The sequence below is a fragment of the Crocuta crocuta genome, unplaced genomic scaffold (assembly GCF_008692635.1).
Source record: "Crocuta crocuta isolate KB4526 unplaced genomic scaffold, BGI_CrCroc_1.0 scaffold130, whole genome shotgun sequence".
Classification (NCBI taxonomy): domain Eukaryota; kingdom Metazoa; phylum Chordata; class Mammalia; order Carnivora; family Hyaenidae; genus Crocuta; species Crocuta crocuta.
Genome location: NW_027527920.1, coordinates 17548603 through 17563426, shown reverse-complemented (window position 1 = coordinate 17563426; position 14824 = coordinate 17548603). Strand labels below are relative to the sequence as shown.

Here is a 14824-nt window from a genome sequence, read left to right as displayed (position 1 = left end):
TAACCAATGTCTGGAGAATCCCAAACATACGTGCTGTGGAGGAAGTAAGGGAGGAGCTCTCATGGCAGCCTACTTAAAAAGAAAATATTCCAGACAGTAAGAAATCTTCTCAATCAGGACATACATCAGATTAAGTGTGCCATTTTAAAAAAGAAATCAAAGGATATATTTTGTACTTCTCAAAATAAAAAGGAAATGAGGAAACTAGAGTCTCATTTAAGAATATTTTATTGGTGGGGCACTTAGATGGCTCAGTCGTTAAGCGTCTGATATCGGCTCAGGTCATGATCTCACAGTTTGTGAGTTCAAGCCCCATGTTGGGCTCTGTACTGGCAGCTCAGAGCCTGAAGCCTGCTTCAGAATCTGTGTCTCCCTGTCTCTCTGCCCCTAGCCAGCTCACTCTCTGTCTCTGTCTCTCCTTCAAAAATAAATAAACTATAAAAAAAATTTTTTTAAAAGAATATTTTATTGGTATAGTTTTTTGGGCAAAAAAATAATCTCCTCCCAAAGTGAGCACATCTCTATAGCAATTAAGAACTCAACATTATTTTAAGTTGGAAAATCCCAGTTGCTACTGAAAGTGCTTGACTTCAATTTGCTTCTTGTGGTTACTATAATTTAAATGTTTTTTTAGCCACCTAACATGTCTAGCAATGGAAACACACCTGGCTTTACTTCGGTATATCAGGATGAGAACACAGATGAGGATGCAGGTCAAGGCTATGCCAACGCCCACAGCAATGCCAGTCATCGACTTCTGATCCAGAGGGTAATAGCTTGAATAAACTAGGAGAAACACATTCACTCAGAATCAATCCGAAATATAAACGGTTCCATTTATCATAATTGTGAGATAGGTATTTGCTTTTCTATAATTTTTTTTCTTCTCATAGGAAAAATTTTTGACAGTCTGTGTCCAAGCAGAAAAGACACATACTACTTTTATCAGTCATCTCAAAGATCAGTTTATCTTCCCATATTGAAGACTGTAAATGCAAGTTCTAAATATTATATTATTATATCAAACATGGACACCAGTGCATAACTTATAATGCTAAAAGGCAAAAGACATAGATGTTTCTTGATGAACCAAGGGGTAGCTTTCATGTCATGTTACCTTAAAAGCAGATCTGTATATTAAAGATTAGTTTTCCACGTACATGCTTGCATTATATACCAGTGTTCCTCAAACTTTAATGTGCACGTGATCACTAGGAGTTATGTTAAAATACAGATTCTGATTCACTACATGGTGGGTGGGGCCCATATTCTGCACATCTAACAAGCTCTTGGGTGATACTCATGTTGCTAGTCCCTAAAAACTCTGAGTAGCAAGGTATTTGAGAAGTGAATATGAGCCTTGCTCTCCTTTCCCCATGATAAGGCAGATACTACCGCTACCTCCCTCCAATGCTTAAAGCTCTGTCCTTTCTCTTTTTTTCTCTCTCCTTCCCTGTCTTTCTCTTCTGACACCTCCCCTCCCCCACACATGCATGCATGCACAAACATGCATACACAGCAATGAGGTACTGAATGACTATCCGAGGAGCTGGAGCCCCGCTGAGTTCAGCCAGCATTGCCTCCATTTAAAGCCCCTCCCCCTCCACAGGCCCACTCCCCTGAAGTGGAGGAAAAAAAGGTGGCTTGTCCTGTACCACAGGAGGCCCTGGCTTCCTTTAGGACAGGACAGTTGCCCTGAATGGAGTGAGGGTGGCTCTTCAAAGATATTTCTTCTATTTATTGCTTTTCTGGAGAGAAACAACTTTCTGTTTCTGTGGTAAAAACTCTTAATGAAAACCATGCTTTCAGCTTGATCACCACAACCAGCACTGCTGTTTATTTCCATGAAATCTCCCTGGAAGCCTACTCCCATCAATCCTTGGGCCGTGTGACTCCTTTGTCTCAGTAGCTGCACAGCTGGGAAGTGAAGTAACTGGAACACAGTGATCTGAAAGCTGCAGTTAATTCTGAGGTAAAGTTTGTTTCCTGCTAGAGTGCAGGGAACAGCCATGGAGCAGCAACTCACGGAGCTGAGTGGAGGTTTAGGGATATGGCCGTGCTAGGAGAGGAAATAAAGTACAGAAGAGCTGAAAAAAATACTACACGTTCTTAAGAAAAATCAGTGACTGTGGCCGCATACAGACCTTTGGCATCAGCAGAATCCAAACGCTTGGGCCTCTGATTCGATTCAGAGGTTTCCTTTGGAAGGACTGCCAGTTCCACAGAATTTGAAAAGGGTCCTTCTCCCACCTCATTGGATGCAGATATCTTGACAATGTACACATTTCCTGCCACCAGGTTTTCTAGCAAAGCCATGGTTATTGCTCCTATAAATATATCAATTACAAAAGAAGTAAACCTTATTTTTTATCTTTTAGAAAACACACAACCATGACTCTTTATTTGAGATATGTTTTTCTGACTATAAAAGTAACATTTTATTGTAGAACATTTGGAAAATACAGATATAAATAAGATGACAATCTTCCTTTGTTAACATTCTGGTATATTTGTGTGTATGTGTGTCTATGCACACATATTTACTGAGTACATATTTACTACATGCATTTTTTATATTTTAGAGTTTTCACTTAACCTTGTACCATGCACACTGCCTCTAAATAATCCTTCTCTGTAATTTTGTTCTAGGAATTTTAAAAAGTTGTATGTAGGGGCACCTGGGTGGCTCAGTCAGTTAAGCATCCGACTTTGGCTCAGGTCATGACCTCACGGTTTGTGAGTTCAAGCCCCCCCCCCCGTTGGGCTCTGTGCTGACAGGTCAGAGCCTAGAGCCTGCTTCAGATTCTGTATTTGCCTCTCTCTCTGACCCTCCCATGCTCACACTGTCTCTCTCTCTCTCTCTCTCAGAAATAAATTTTAAAAAATTAAAAAAAAGTTGTATGTATTTTTGTTTTGTTTTTTATATGTTTTTTATATAATGTGTGTTTTAATATTTCAAACACAGGTAAAGAGAGAATGATATAATGAACCCAGATTCAACAGCCATAATTAGATTTTTTAAATCCAATGTGAAAGTCTTATTTTCTTTTAGAAATATTTAGGAATGTCTGCCTGGCTTAGTTGATAGGGCATGTGACTCTTGATCTTGAGGTGGTGAATGTAAGCCCCACACTGGGTATAGAGATTACTTAAAAAATTAATAAATAAAACAGAAAAAAAGAGAGAAATGTTTAAACTATTTATGATAATTGTGATAGATGATCTTGTTCTTACTTCTTAAGTTAGAAACAACACAATTATTTTTTAAAGTATCAATAGATTTCTCACTCTCTCAATCATTATCTAAAATTTCTTGAAAATAAACAGGAAGGAAAATGCCAAAGTTATGTGGGAACCTAAGAGTGTTGAAGACCTAGGTTTCAGATTAATTACAGAAACCACCACTGGTAATCTGCTTAGCATCTGCTTCTCTCCAAAGTAACCATCACTTGAATTTACATATATTTAGTATCAAAAGATCTTTTCTGTGGGCCTGACGGCTAAGAAGGATTTCTATTTGGGCACTTTTATTACATGTGGGGTCTCTCTGCTCTTGTTCTGCCACTGCACTAAAGTATTTTTCTGGGGCGCCTGGGTGGCTTAGTCGGTTAAGCGTCCAACTTTCGCTTAGGTCATGATCTTGAGGTTCATGGGTTCGAGACTCCTGTCGGGCTCTGTGCTGCCTGCCAGCTCAGAGCCTGGAGACTGTTTCGGAGTCTGTGACTCCCTCTCTCTCTGACCCTCCCCTACTCACGCTGTCTCTCTCTCTCTCTCTCTCCTAGAAATAAAAATATAAAAAAAAAATAAAGTATTTTTCTTACAAAAGGGATTCCCACCCTAGGAATTAATCCTAATGTTAAGAACATAGGTGTAAGAGGATCCAACCAGAAATGTGTCCCAATCCTGCATTTGTGGGCCAATATTCACAGGGAACCTAGATTCCCTAAGGTGACTTCATCTCACTTTTCCCCCAACTCAGAGCCTCCTTATAATGGGTGATGGGCATTAAGGAGGGCACTTGTTGGGATAAGCACTGGGTATTACATGTAAGTGATGAATCGCTGGGATCTACCCCTAAAACCAATACTACACTGTACGTTAAATGACTTAAATAAATAAATCTTAAAATAAGAGCTTCAAAAAGCTTATGATAGCTTGTAGCAGTCACCCCCAGCCAGACCTCACTATTCTCTTACACTTGCTAGAGTCTATTTCATTATGCAAGTGAAACGTGGGGTGATCTCAGAGCTCAGGTCATGAATCGGAGGCCACCTCTGAGGTCACACGGTGTGAGGCAGCTGAACCGAGCAGCTATGCGAGGGCTGAACACGCTTGTTTTCATGTTCTCTGGTTTCAGCTTGGACTGAAGACAGTGTGAGCGACTTGAGTACACAACTGTTAAATAAACAAACTGACCCTTATTTAGAATCAGGAAGAGTCTCTCTATGGCTACCATGTTCTCAGGCAGGTGAATTAAAAAAAAAAAGATAGAAATGTATTGTGACAGGTTACAGTTAACTAGAAGAAAAAGCATTTCAATTTCTTCACAACAGACATATAAATAAATTGAGTTTCCATTTTAGCACAGAATACTTTATATTTAAGTTTTAAAATGCTTGGCAAAAACCAATCCCTACCTGCAATTAAAACTCTTTTCATTTAAGTTTTATAAACAGATGAGCTGTTTAGACGTGTCCCACAAAAAGAATCTTCCTTCACACCAAAAACGAAACTAACATTCTGGCTTCTTTATCAAGAACAAAACAGTTTACTCAAAGCAGTTCCCAAATACTGAAGACTGAAGTGATATGCCTTTCCCTATATCCTCTCAGCAGACTAGCTCAATCTCAATTAGTGTGACTACTCCAGTCCACAGCTGTTCACATGTATCTTAATCTTTAGCTGTTCTAGGAGTTTCACAAACCAGACAGTACAATAGCCTTAGTGTTGGATCAATGTTGATCAAATGCTGGCATGCTACCAACTATGTAATTTGTGACTTGGGGCACATTACTGAACTTTAATTTCCTCATGGGGGCAATAATTCCCACCTCATATAATTATTAGAAAGCATTAAATAAACTACCACTGGGAAGTCTCTGACATAAGTGTGTATATAGACTCAATGAAAGGGAGTCTTCTTCCTCACCTCTGACCTTCCCTTCTTCCCCTTCTGGAAGACAGAAATATTTTGCACATTTGAACAACTTAAGGTGGATAGCATAATGCTTTGCATAAGACAATTCTTAGTAAATGCCAATTGAACTTCTATTAAAATATGAGCTATTTGTCACCAAAGGAGTGTTCATTTAGTATAAAAAAGCACAGGGCAAGATTCTGAGGCTGCAGAAGTGCTCCAGGATGCAGTCTCAGAACTCACTTCTGTCTACACAATGTGATTGCTTTCCAGTCCCATAGTCTTAGTTACACCACTAGTATACTTTTCATACCTCTCCCATGAATTTAACCCTCCTGTTTAATCAACCTCTGTATTTGAACACTTAGGAGGCATCTCAAATTTAACATGTTAAGAACCAAACCTTTGACTTTCTCTGTCAATTTTGCTTCTCTTTTTTCCTTACACTCCACATCAATCTGCAGCAAACCTAATACGCTGTTCTTTCAAACTGTGTTCTTATAGCTTACTGTCTTCCTCATTATCACTCTGGTCCAAATGTCCATTAACTTTCACGTAGACACCTGTATGTTCAACGGTCTCTCAACTTCCACACTTACCTGCTTATAATCCATTTTTCAGGTGGTTGCCAGAGTAATCCTTTTAAATGCTTTTTGTTTTAAGGTTGATTTTTTTATTTTGAGAAAATTGTGAGTAAGAGTCAAGAGGGGCAAAGAGAGAAGAGAGAGAGAGAATCCCAAGCACGCTTTACACTGTTAGTGCAGAGCCCAATGCAGGGCTCAAACTCATGAACCATGAGATCATGACCTGAGCTGAAATCGCTTAACTGACTGAGCCACACAGGTGCCCCCAGGTAAATCCTTTCAAAATGTAAATCTGACCAAAAGTCTCCAATGTCTTCCATCTCTCTTAAAATAAAATCTGTAGTCTACAAAGTCCAGCCTATAAGATCTGTGCTTGGTTTCCTCCCCCCAATCTTCTACTGCTTGCTCTTCCCTTTCTTCCAGCCTCTCTGGCCTTCTTGTTGTTCCTCTAACATGCCAAGCACACTTCTGTCTCACGGCCTTTGCACTTCCTCCGATATCCACAGGGCTCTGCTCGGATGACGTTTCTTCCAAAAGAATTTGACCTTACTACCTCCATCACTTTGTCTCTTCTCCTCATTGTAGCTTTCTTTACAGCACGTAGGATACTACTGGAATACTTACATATTTGTTTGTGTGTTACCTGAGATATAAGCTTCAATGGGGAAGGAACATTGTTTTGTTCACTGTAGTATTGCCAATGCCTAGAAAAGAGCCTGCCACAAAATAATAACTCAGTAAGAATTCATTTAATAACTTAATTTGTTCCTACTGTTGGTATTCTGATTTAACTGGTGAATGTTAAGTTAAATGGATTCCTTTATTGAAATACTTTAATTTCTGGTGTGAATCTCTAATAGGTGGAAATGATATTTTTATTTTGCCTAATTTGGGGCGCCTGGGTGGCTCAGTCAGTTAGGTGTCTGACTTCGGCTCAGGTCAGGAGCTCACAGTTTGTGAGTTTGAGCCCCACGTCAGGCTCTGTGCTGACAGCTCGGAGCCTGGAGCCTGCTCCAGATTCTGTGTCTCATTTGCTCTCTGCCCCTCCCTCACTTGTGCTGTTTCTGTCTCTCAAAAATAAATAAATGTAAAAAAATTATTTTTTAAATTTTAGACTAAATTTACTTAATCATAGAACATTTTTTTTTTTGAAGAAGGGACATCTTGGACAATCTTGGGAAACTCATGCTATGAGGAATGGAGTTCAGGAATTGCTGTAGTATAGGGCATAATTTCCCATAGTGCCTTTTAGATTTTAAAATAATTCACTAGTTTGTGCTAATTTACTGCAGATCTGGAAGGTAAAGACTATAATTTCTGATTCACTTTAAATTACACGCAAGTATGATTTCATATCACATTTCTGCCCCTGCATTTCACCATGTACAATTTTAGCCACAAATATCATCTGGTCATCAGGAATAATTTTAAAAATATTTTCACTAATGGGAGTGCCTGAGTCACTCAGTCGTTTGAGTGTCTAACTTCAGCTCAGGTCATGATCCCATGGTTCATGGGTTCAAGCTCTGCGTTGGACTCTGGTCTGACAGCTCGGAGCCTGGACCCTGCTTTGGATTTTGTGTCTCCCTCTCTCTCTGCCCCTCCCCTGCTCACAGTCTCTCTCGAAAATAAACATAAAAATATTTTCCCTAATGAAAAAATCTTATTCCATTTGGTAATAAATATGTGAATTAAATATACACATAAAATGTATAAACAAAATACGTATAGGAGATTGATAGAGGAAAGAAATACTGATATTCTTCCTCTTCCATTTTCCTCATTTTCTTCTTTTACCTTTTAAAAAATTGCCATAATCAGACGTTAAAGACCATTTTACATTTTATTTTTTTCTTTAAATGTCATGTTGCATTTTTTGTTTTTGGTTTAAAAGAGGTAACCCAGGATGCCTGGGTGGCTCAGTGGGTTGAGCATCCGACTTGGCTCAGGTCATGATCTTACGGCTCGTGAGTTCTAGCCTCATATTGGGCTCTATGCTGACAACTCAGAGCCTGGAGCCTGGAGTCTGCTCCCGATTCTGGGTCTCCCTCTCTCTCTGCTCTTCCCCCACTCGCATTCTCTCTTTCTCTCTCTCAAAAATAAACATTAAACAAATTTTTAATAAAAGCAGATGACTCAAACCCTTTATGTTTTTTGCTCTCAAAAAAATAAATTCAATGGTTTTTTTTTTAACCTATATTGTTCATTTAGCCCACTATGAAACACTAGCATTAGCTATTAAAAAGGTTCTCTACACTTAAAAAAAGACAAAAGCTTTTTGCTAAGAATGTTTCTTAAAATCACAAAAGTAGAATAATGGCAAAAATAGATTCTTTTCTCCCATGCATGATTTTACAGTTAGAAAGGCTTATATAGATGTAAAAACCTGCAATTACAATCCATTTCACTACTGGGTCATCAGCAAGGCAAACTATTGTTTTCTGAGCCTTGTTGGAAACTGACAAATGAATGTGTTGAAAGGAACCCAAACAAAATACTGTTTCTTTTTAGCCAGGTACAAATAAAGAGCTAAAGGGAATATGTGCTCATGTGATAAATTAATTACTTGTAAGATTAATTACTTATAAATAACACCTCATTAAATCAAGTTGGTCAAATGTGTCAATAAATCATTTTGGAATTAACTCAAACTAAAGTATGCATTTGAAGAATACTGTGATAGCCTGTAAGACTAATAGCCCTAAATAAATGGAGCCTCTGTTTATCCACACCCAAGAGCAGTTCTCTCCAACACTAACTCTGGGCTTGCCTACCTGATTTGCCTTGCCCAGTGGGACGTTAGCAAACATGATACAAGTAGAGGCTTGCAAAGCTTTGTACGTGCAGACTCCTCCCTCCCTTCCTGATGTTGGAACTCTCTCCTGCTGTTTTTAAGCTACCCACACTGTTGAAATCATGAGATGATTTAAGTCTTATGAGTGACCTCTGGAGAGACCAAGAGAAGAACTATCCAGCTGATCCCAGTCCAAACTGCTGACTCACAGAACTGTGAGAAAATAACATGACTAATTTTAAAGTGGTTTGGTAGGAAGCAATAGATAATTGACACACATATAAAACTGTATTGCTGTCAAGTACTTATTACATTCAATTCTCTTCAGTGACCAGGAAATCATTACTTAGTGTGGCTTCAGCAGAATGAAAAATATGAATATATGACTATTAAAATTCCAGCTAAAGTCATCATTTGTTTGTTTTACACTTGCATAGATAGTTTTATATTATATCCACGAGTGTCTTTAAAATTTATTTTCTTAATTAGGTAAACATTCTCCTCAAAAAGTAAAATGTATGTAGAAAGCTAAACACTGGAAAAGTGTTTAGAATATATAGATGGCCAACAAATTTCCTTCTTAAAATCCTTCTTAAGTTTTTAATTGCTTGGCAAACTGTTCTTTTCCCAGTATGCATGTCTGAATTAAAGAAGCGCCAAAGTAGTAACGCTTTACCATTTATGTGATGGCCCATCTAAAAACTGCCATGTGGGACTCGTCCAAATGGAAGACTCAAAAATTTAAAAAGGATAGAACGATAAAAGCATGCAGTGAGAATGTTAAAATGCTTTAGAATTTAGTACTTCTCACCTAAAAATAAAAGTTAGTGTTAAAAAATTAAATTCAGTGTTCTTATGTCCCAATCAGCTTTTTCCTATACTTAAGTGGACCCTAATATTTATATGGGCCACATTATTTGTATGTGGGCCATTTCAGTAGCTGTATACAGGTCTGCTACCTTCAACTAGGTCTTCTTCCGGCACTGGCTACTCCAGTGCAAGGGAGCACCAGAAATCCAGTAATCATCTATAACAATTCTCCCTTCCTTAACCCTCTCCTTCTTTACATAAGCTACCAAGTCCTGTCAATTTAACCTCCTTTGTATCTTTTGACCATCCTCTCATATCCAATCCTCAGTGACCTAATCCAGGCTTATTGTCTGTTTCCTGGACCATTACAGTCACCTCCTAGTCTCTGTATTACTCTTACCCAATCCTCCTGGACCAAACCCCTTCTATTCACAATAATCAAGAATGGTCTTTCTGGAATGTGAATCATATGCTCATGCTTAAGATATGCTGATGGCTTCCCAATGCTCTCCGAATAGAACTCCAGTCCTTGGGGTACTGGGGGGCTCAGTCAGTTGAGCTTCCCACTCTTGATCTCAGCTCAGGTTATGATCTCATGGTTCATGAGATTAAGCGTGGAGCCTGCTTGGGATTCTCTCTCTCCCCCGCTTCCCCACTCATGCTCTCTCTCCTTAAATAAATACATAAACAAACATTAAAAAAAGCCCAAATCCTTAATAATTTGTTACTTCATAAATATAAATTTAAAACAAACTAGAGCCTTCTATTTGTTTCCTTATCATCAATAACCTTACATCTCATCTTCTTTGATAATTTATGATCATATTTACCTTCTCGGTGTAGGACCTGCCATTCTCCTGCAATCCAGGCCTTCCTGGACGCGTACAAGATGGTGTAGCGCGTCACCACTGTCTCTGGGCATTCAGGGGGTTTCCAAGAAACCAGAGCAGTATCATCCTCTATCAACGTCACTTTTACTCCAACTGGTGGGCCTGTTGGGGCTGTGCACACATGTAAAAAATACTGTATTACTAGGATTACATGGTGACAAACACCCAAATACCTAATAGATGGATAGTCATGGAAAAGAGTTAGAAAAACTAGAAATCACAATAAAAAGTCTCAGAATCACAGCTGTTAAAGATCATCAGTGATAAGGGTAAAAAACTATTTTTCTTCTTTTTCTGAGAGATAATTTCATTTTTATAATATTTAAAACATCATGAAAAAGGAGATGGTAGAGTCTTAGGGAATTATTAAGTCAAAGCGTGTAAGCATTTTTAGGACTTTTGATATTGTTTTACCAAATTGATAATTAAGGAAGGTTTACAATTCCACCAGCAGCAGCTGCCCATTAAATATTGAGTCTCACACCCTGTTTAGGAATTGAATTTAAACTACATTTCTTACTAAAATGTACAGTATATTTAACCTGATTCAGAAGCCACTAAAGGAAATACCTGAGACCAAAACATTTAGTTATTCTCCAAAAAGATGTGAATCAATTAGTTTACAGGGCAGACTTTAGACTAATGATTTGTATCTGGGGAAGTAGTAAAGTCTTGAGATTTTAGTTGACCCCAGTTTAATATGAACTAAAAGTATGAAGAGCTGGGTTTTGGCACCACATCACATATGGGAATATAGCCCAAACCACGGTAAAGTGGCCCTGTGCTCACTGGAGTAAATGTCCTGCCTTTGTTTTCTCTCAGTGTAAGTATAACAGAGCTGCATTGGTCCTTATATAGATCATCCACTCCTTCACTTTCATCCTAGAGAAAAGGAAATGCAGGCCCACAGGCATGAACTACCTCAGTGAGAGTCATAGGTAAGTTACAGAAATGGTGCTCAGTCAGGGATCACATTCACGGCACTGTGCACACAACCTACCACTCACATTTGCTCTAATGCGACTCTTAACATCATTAAATGCACTATTTCCTTACTTCCATTTTAAATTATTTGGGTGCAGTCTTGAACAGCACACCTGATTTTGGAAAATTTAGTGTTCCCTAATGAGAGGGGCTAGATTTAAGCTCACCTGTCTGTGCAATACATGCAGTGAGAGGAACTTAAAAAAAAGTAATAATAATAATAAAGGAAAATAAATTTCGAGAGTTAAGAAACAAAACAAAACAAATGCATACAGGTCAACCAGGGTGGCAACTCAGATAGCACCTTCTTTAAAGTGACATATATATTATTTACACATTTAGGTAATTGTCTTTACCTTCTGGAAGTGTAGAATGATAGACAACAGGGCTCCAGGGACTGGAAAGCTGATCCACGTGCAACCGCACAGCAAATTCATATTTGGTGTTGGGTTCTAGACCTTGAACCAACATGTGAGTTTCTGATCTATAAATACGAGTAGTGAAGTTGTTAATGCTGGTAGTGCATTATTTCTGAAAGATTATCAGTGTTTCCAGTTAATATAGGTAAGGCATACTGTTCTTATTTATCACCTCCTCATTTTCTTTAAAACAATTTTTTTAGCCTAAACGAGCAATCTCATTTGACTATTAAAATACTACATTTGGTATTTTCCTATGTAAACTAGCTTACAAGTTGCGTCTCTGAAAGGAAACTAGGAAATTAGCAGTATAGAAATGTCCCACTACAAAAGGATTTCCTCTCAAATACTACAATTCAAATAATTTTTTTTAAGTTTATTTATCTTGAAAGAGAGAGCTGAGTGAGCGAGCATGAGCTGGGGAGGGGGCAGAGAAAGAATTCCAAGCAAGCTATGTGCTGACAGCCCCTGACTTGGGGCTCAGTTCCACGAACCCTGAGATCATGACCTGAGCTGAAACCAAGAGTCGTACCCTTAACTAACTGAGCCACCCAGGCGCCCCGTCAAAGCATTCTTTTAAATCATAGTAATGGGTATCTTTCTAACTATAATGAAGAAAACAGAATAACTAGTTTTATTTTTTGATGCTAGCATAAAAATGGTCTTTTGTTTTTTCCTTTAAATATGCTAAGTTTAGCCACTTGAAAGTAATACTAGCTTCTTGTCTAATCTTACTGCATGAGGCTGGGGAAACAACAAAAAATCATTTACAGAAACTAAATGTCAAAAGAGTTTTCAGAACTCGATATGGTAAAGATGCAAAACTCCTAGCCATTTTATAAGTAAGGGAAATCCTAAGACAAGTGCTTACAGCTAAAGCTTAAGCTGGCTGGAGATGGTAAGAAAGAAGTATGAGTGTGGAGAAGAGCAAAGAAAAACAAAAAGAGCAAAAAAAATTACTAGAAGCTACATACGTTTGAAGGTATAGAACCAAAGAAGCGTTCTGCAGGCCGACAGGGTTACAGCGGATGGTGTAGTTAATTATTTGTGCAGTGGTGAATGCAGGCCTCCTCCAGTGGAGGAAGATGGAAGATGAGGTGTTAGCCTTCGCATACAGATGGTGGGGTGGTGGTGGAGGAGGAACCATGCGATCTCGAACAGCTGTTGAAAGAGAAAATGTCATTTTACTACATGGCATAATATTACTGTAGAAAGTGGTAAAATGATAAAATCATAACTCCCCACTCTATAAGTTGGCTTTAATTCTTTCTTCCACTAAAGACGTTCATAGATATATCTAGAGATGTATCATTCAACTCTGAGCAACTCTTCCATGACTTAGATAAGGAATCAAATATTATCAATACTTAGACTATAAAACAGAAGCACAGAGAAGTAAAACTACCAGCCTGAAACATCCAGAAGGCCAGCAATGGACTTAACATTAAACCAACACCCTCCTCAGTAGCAATAAAACCTACCAGGTCTTAGCAGCAGTAAAACTGAACAGAAATGGGAAGAAAATAAATAGGCTTGAGGTTAAAGCAGATAGGTGTTCAGGGTTATTTTTCCCAATTAAATTTCTAATGGTCTTTTGCTTGCAAAAGTAAAATAGGTTCTTGGCATTAAATACATCTCAAATATTTATTTTGAGCATGTACTTGTTCAAAGTAACTATATTAGGCACCATGGAAGATATAAAATCACCAATGATTCCAGTAGTAATGAGACTTAAATTTACAGAAGGAAGAGAAGAAAAAGGACTGTGAACCATACAGAGTGAAGTGTGCTCCCACAACTCTTACTTACACACGCATCCTGGGGTGCTGACTGTCTGGTCTGCCTGATAGCCATCTTCTATGTTGTTGTAAGCCAGTAGCCTCACGTGATATTTTCTTCTGGGGTCTATAAAGAAACTGACAGGTAATAAATTTGGTCCAGCCATCTAGATAATCAGCAAAGGTTCTAGCGCCTTTCTAGATTTTGGTTTAAAAATCTTCTGAAAACCTCACAGTTTGAGATTATTTTTTTCCTTTCCTTATCCTATACAGTGACAGCAATTCACCTTAGTGAATTGACCTTGCTATTCTGACTACTAGTTATTTAAAATTTTACTTAACCTTGGTTTGGACAGTAACATCACCACTATTGCTCTTCTTCCTCCTCCTTCTCAACTGACCAGAGACAGATTCTTGATTCTAAAAGGTAACCTGATGGATCACTTATAAGCGGTTACATGACATAGAAGTTTTTTGTTCAGTTATTTGAGGATAGCTAACTCTAAAGTATGGAAATCAAAGTGAGATCATTTCTCCTCAAAGGTAAGGAGAATTACAAACGTCATTCCTTGATACCTTTAAAAATCTTCATAACTATGTGTTATTTATCTCAATGCATGCCCTTCCCAGAATCGGATTTTCAAGCTGACCCCTAAATTCACCAAGAAAGAAGAGTTGGAGCTCCCTCTACTGGTGCTCATTCATGGTCATACTATGAAAACCAAAGTCCTTCCCAAACATACAGAAACCAAAATTTTTTTTCAGGTTTTGAGGAAATAAATGGTTATACATTTTAAATGATATATTTTAGAACATATTCAAGAAGTTTAATGATACAAATATGTTTAAATATAACTGTTTATGATAATATTTAATTATAGAGTGCTTACTTGGGGCAAAAATAAATACTATTGAGAAACACTGTATTTTTCTCCCCCGCTTTGTGGAGGTACAGTTGACAAATGTAAGTTGTATATATTTAAAGTATAAAATTGATGCTTGACATATGTATAATTGTGAAGTAACTACTATAATTGAGCTCATAAACATCCATCATCTCACAGTTATCATTTTTGTGTGTGCATATATGTCGAATACACTCTTAGTAAATCTCAATAATACAGTATTGAAATATAATACAGTATTGAAAACTATTATACTCACCATGCTGTACATCAGATCTCCAGAACTTATTTATATTACATAAGTGAAACTTTGGACCCTTGAGCAACATCTGCCTGTTTCCCCCCGCCTCTGGCCCCTGGCAACCATGATTCTCCTCCCTGCTTCTATGGGTTCAACTGTTTTGGATTCCATACATTAGTGAAATCATACAGTAATTGTTTTTCTGTGTCTGGTGTATTTCACTTAACATAATATCCTCTAGGTTCATTCATGTTGTGCAAATGGCAAAATTTTCTTCTTTTT

The 14824-nt window shown here is 38.0% G+C and overlaps 1 protein-coding gene across 1 annotated transcript in view; it reads right to left on the bottom strand.

Moving 5' to 3' along the window:
- Positions 1-14824, bottom strand: part of PRTG (protogenin) — a 117701-nt gene that overhangs the window by 2796 nt on the left and 100081 nt on the right. The window contains exons 12-17 of the mRNA XM_077748915.1: positions 13428-13523; positions 12593-12779; positions 11556-11683; positions 10156-10326; positions 2145-2327; positions 666-786 (exon numbers count right to left, since the gene is read on the bottom strand). Coding sequence (XP_077605041.1) covers positions 666-786; positions 2145-2327; positions 10156-10326; positions 11556-11683; positions 12593-12779; positions 13428-13523 — 886 coding nt within the window. The remainder of the gene's footprint in view (positions 1-665; positions 787-2144; positions 2328-10155; positions 10327-11555; positions 11684-12592; positions 12780-13427; positions 13524-14824) is intronic.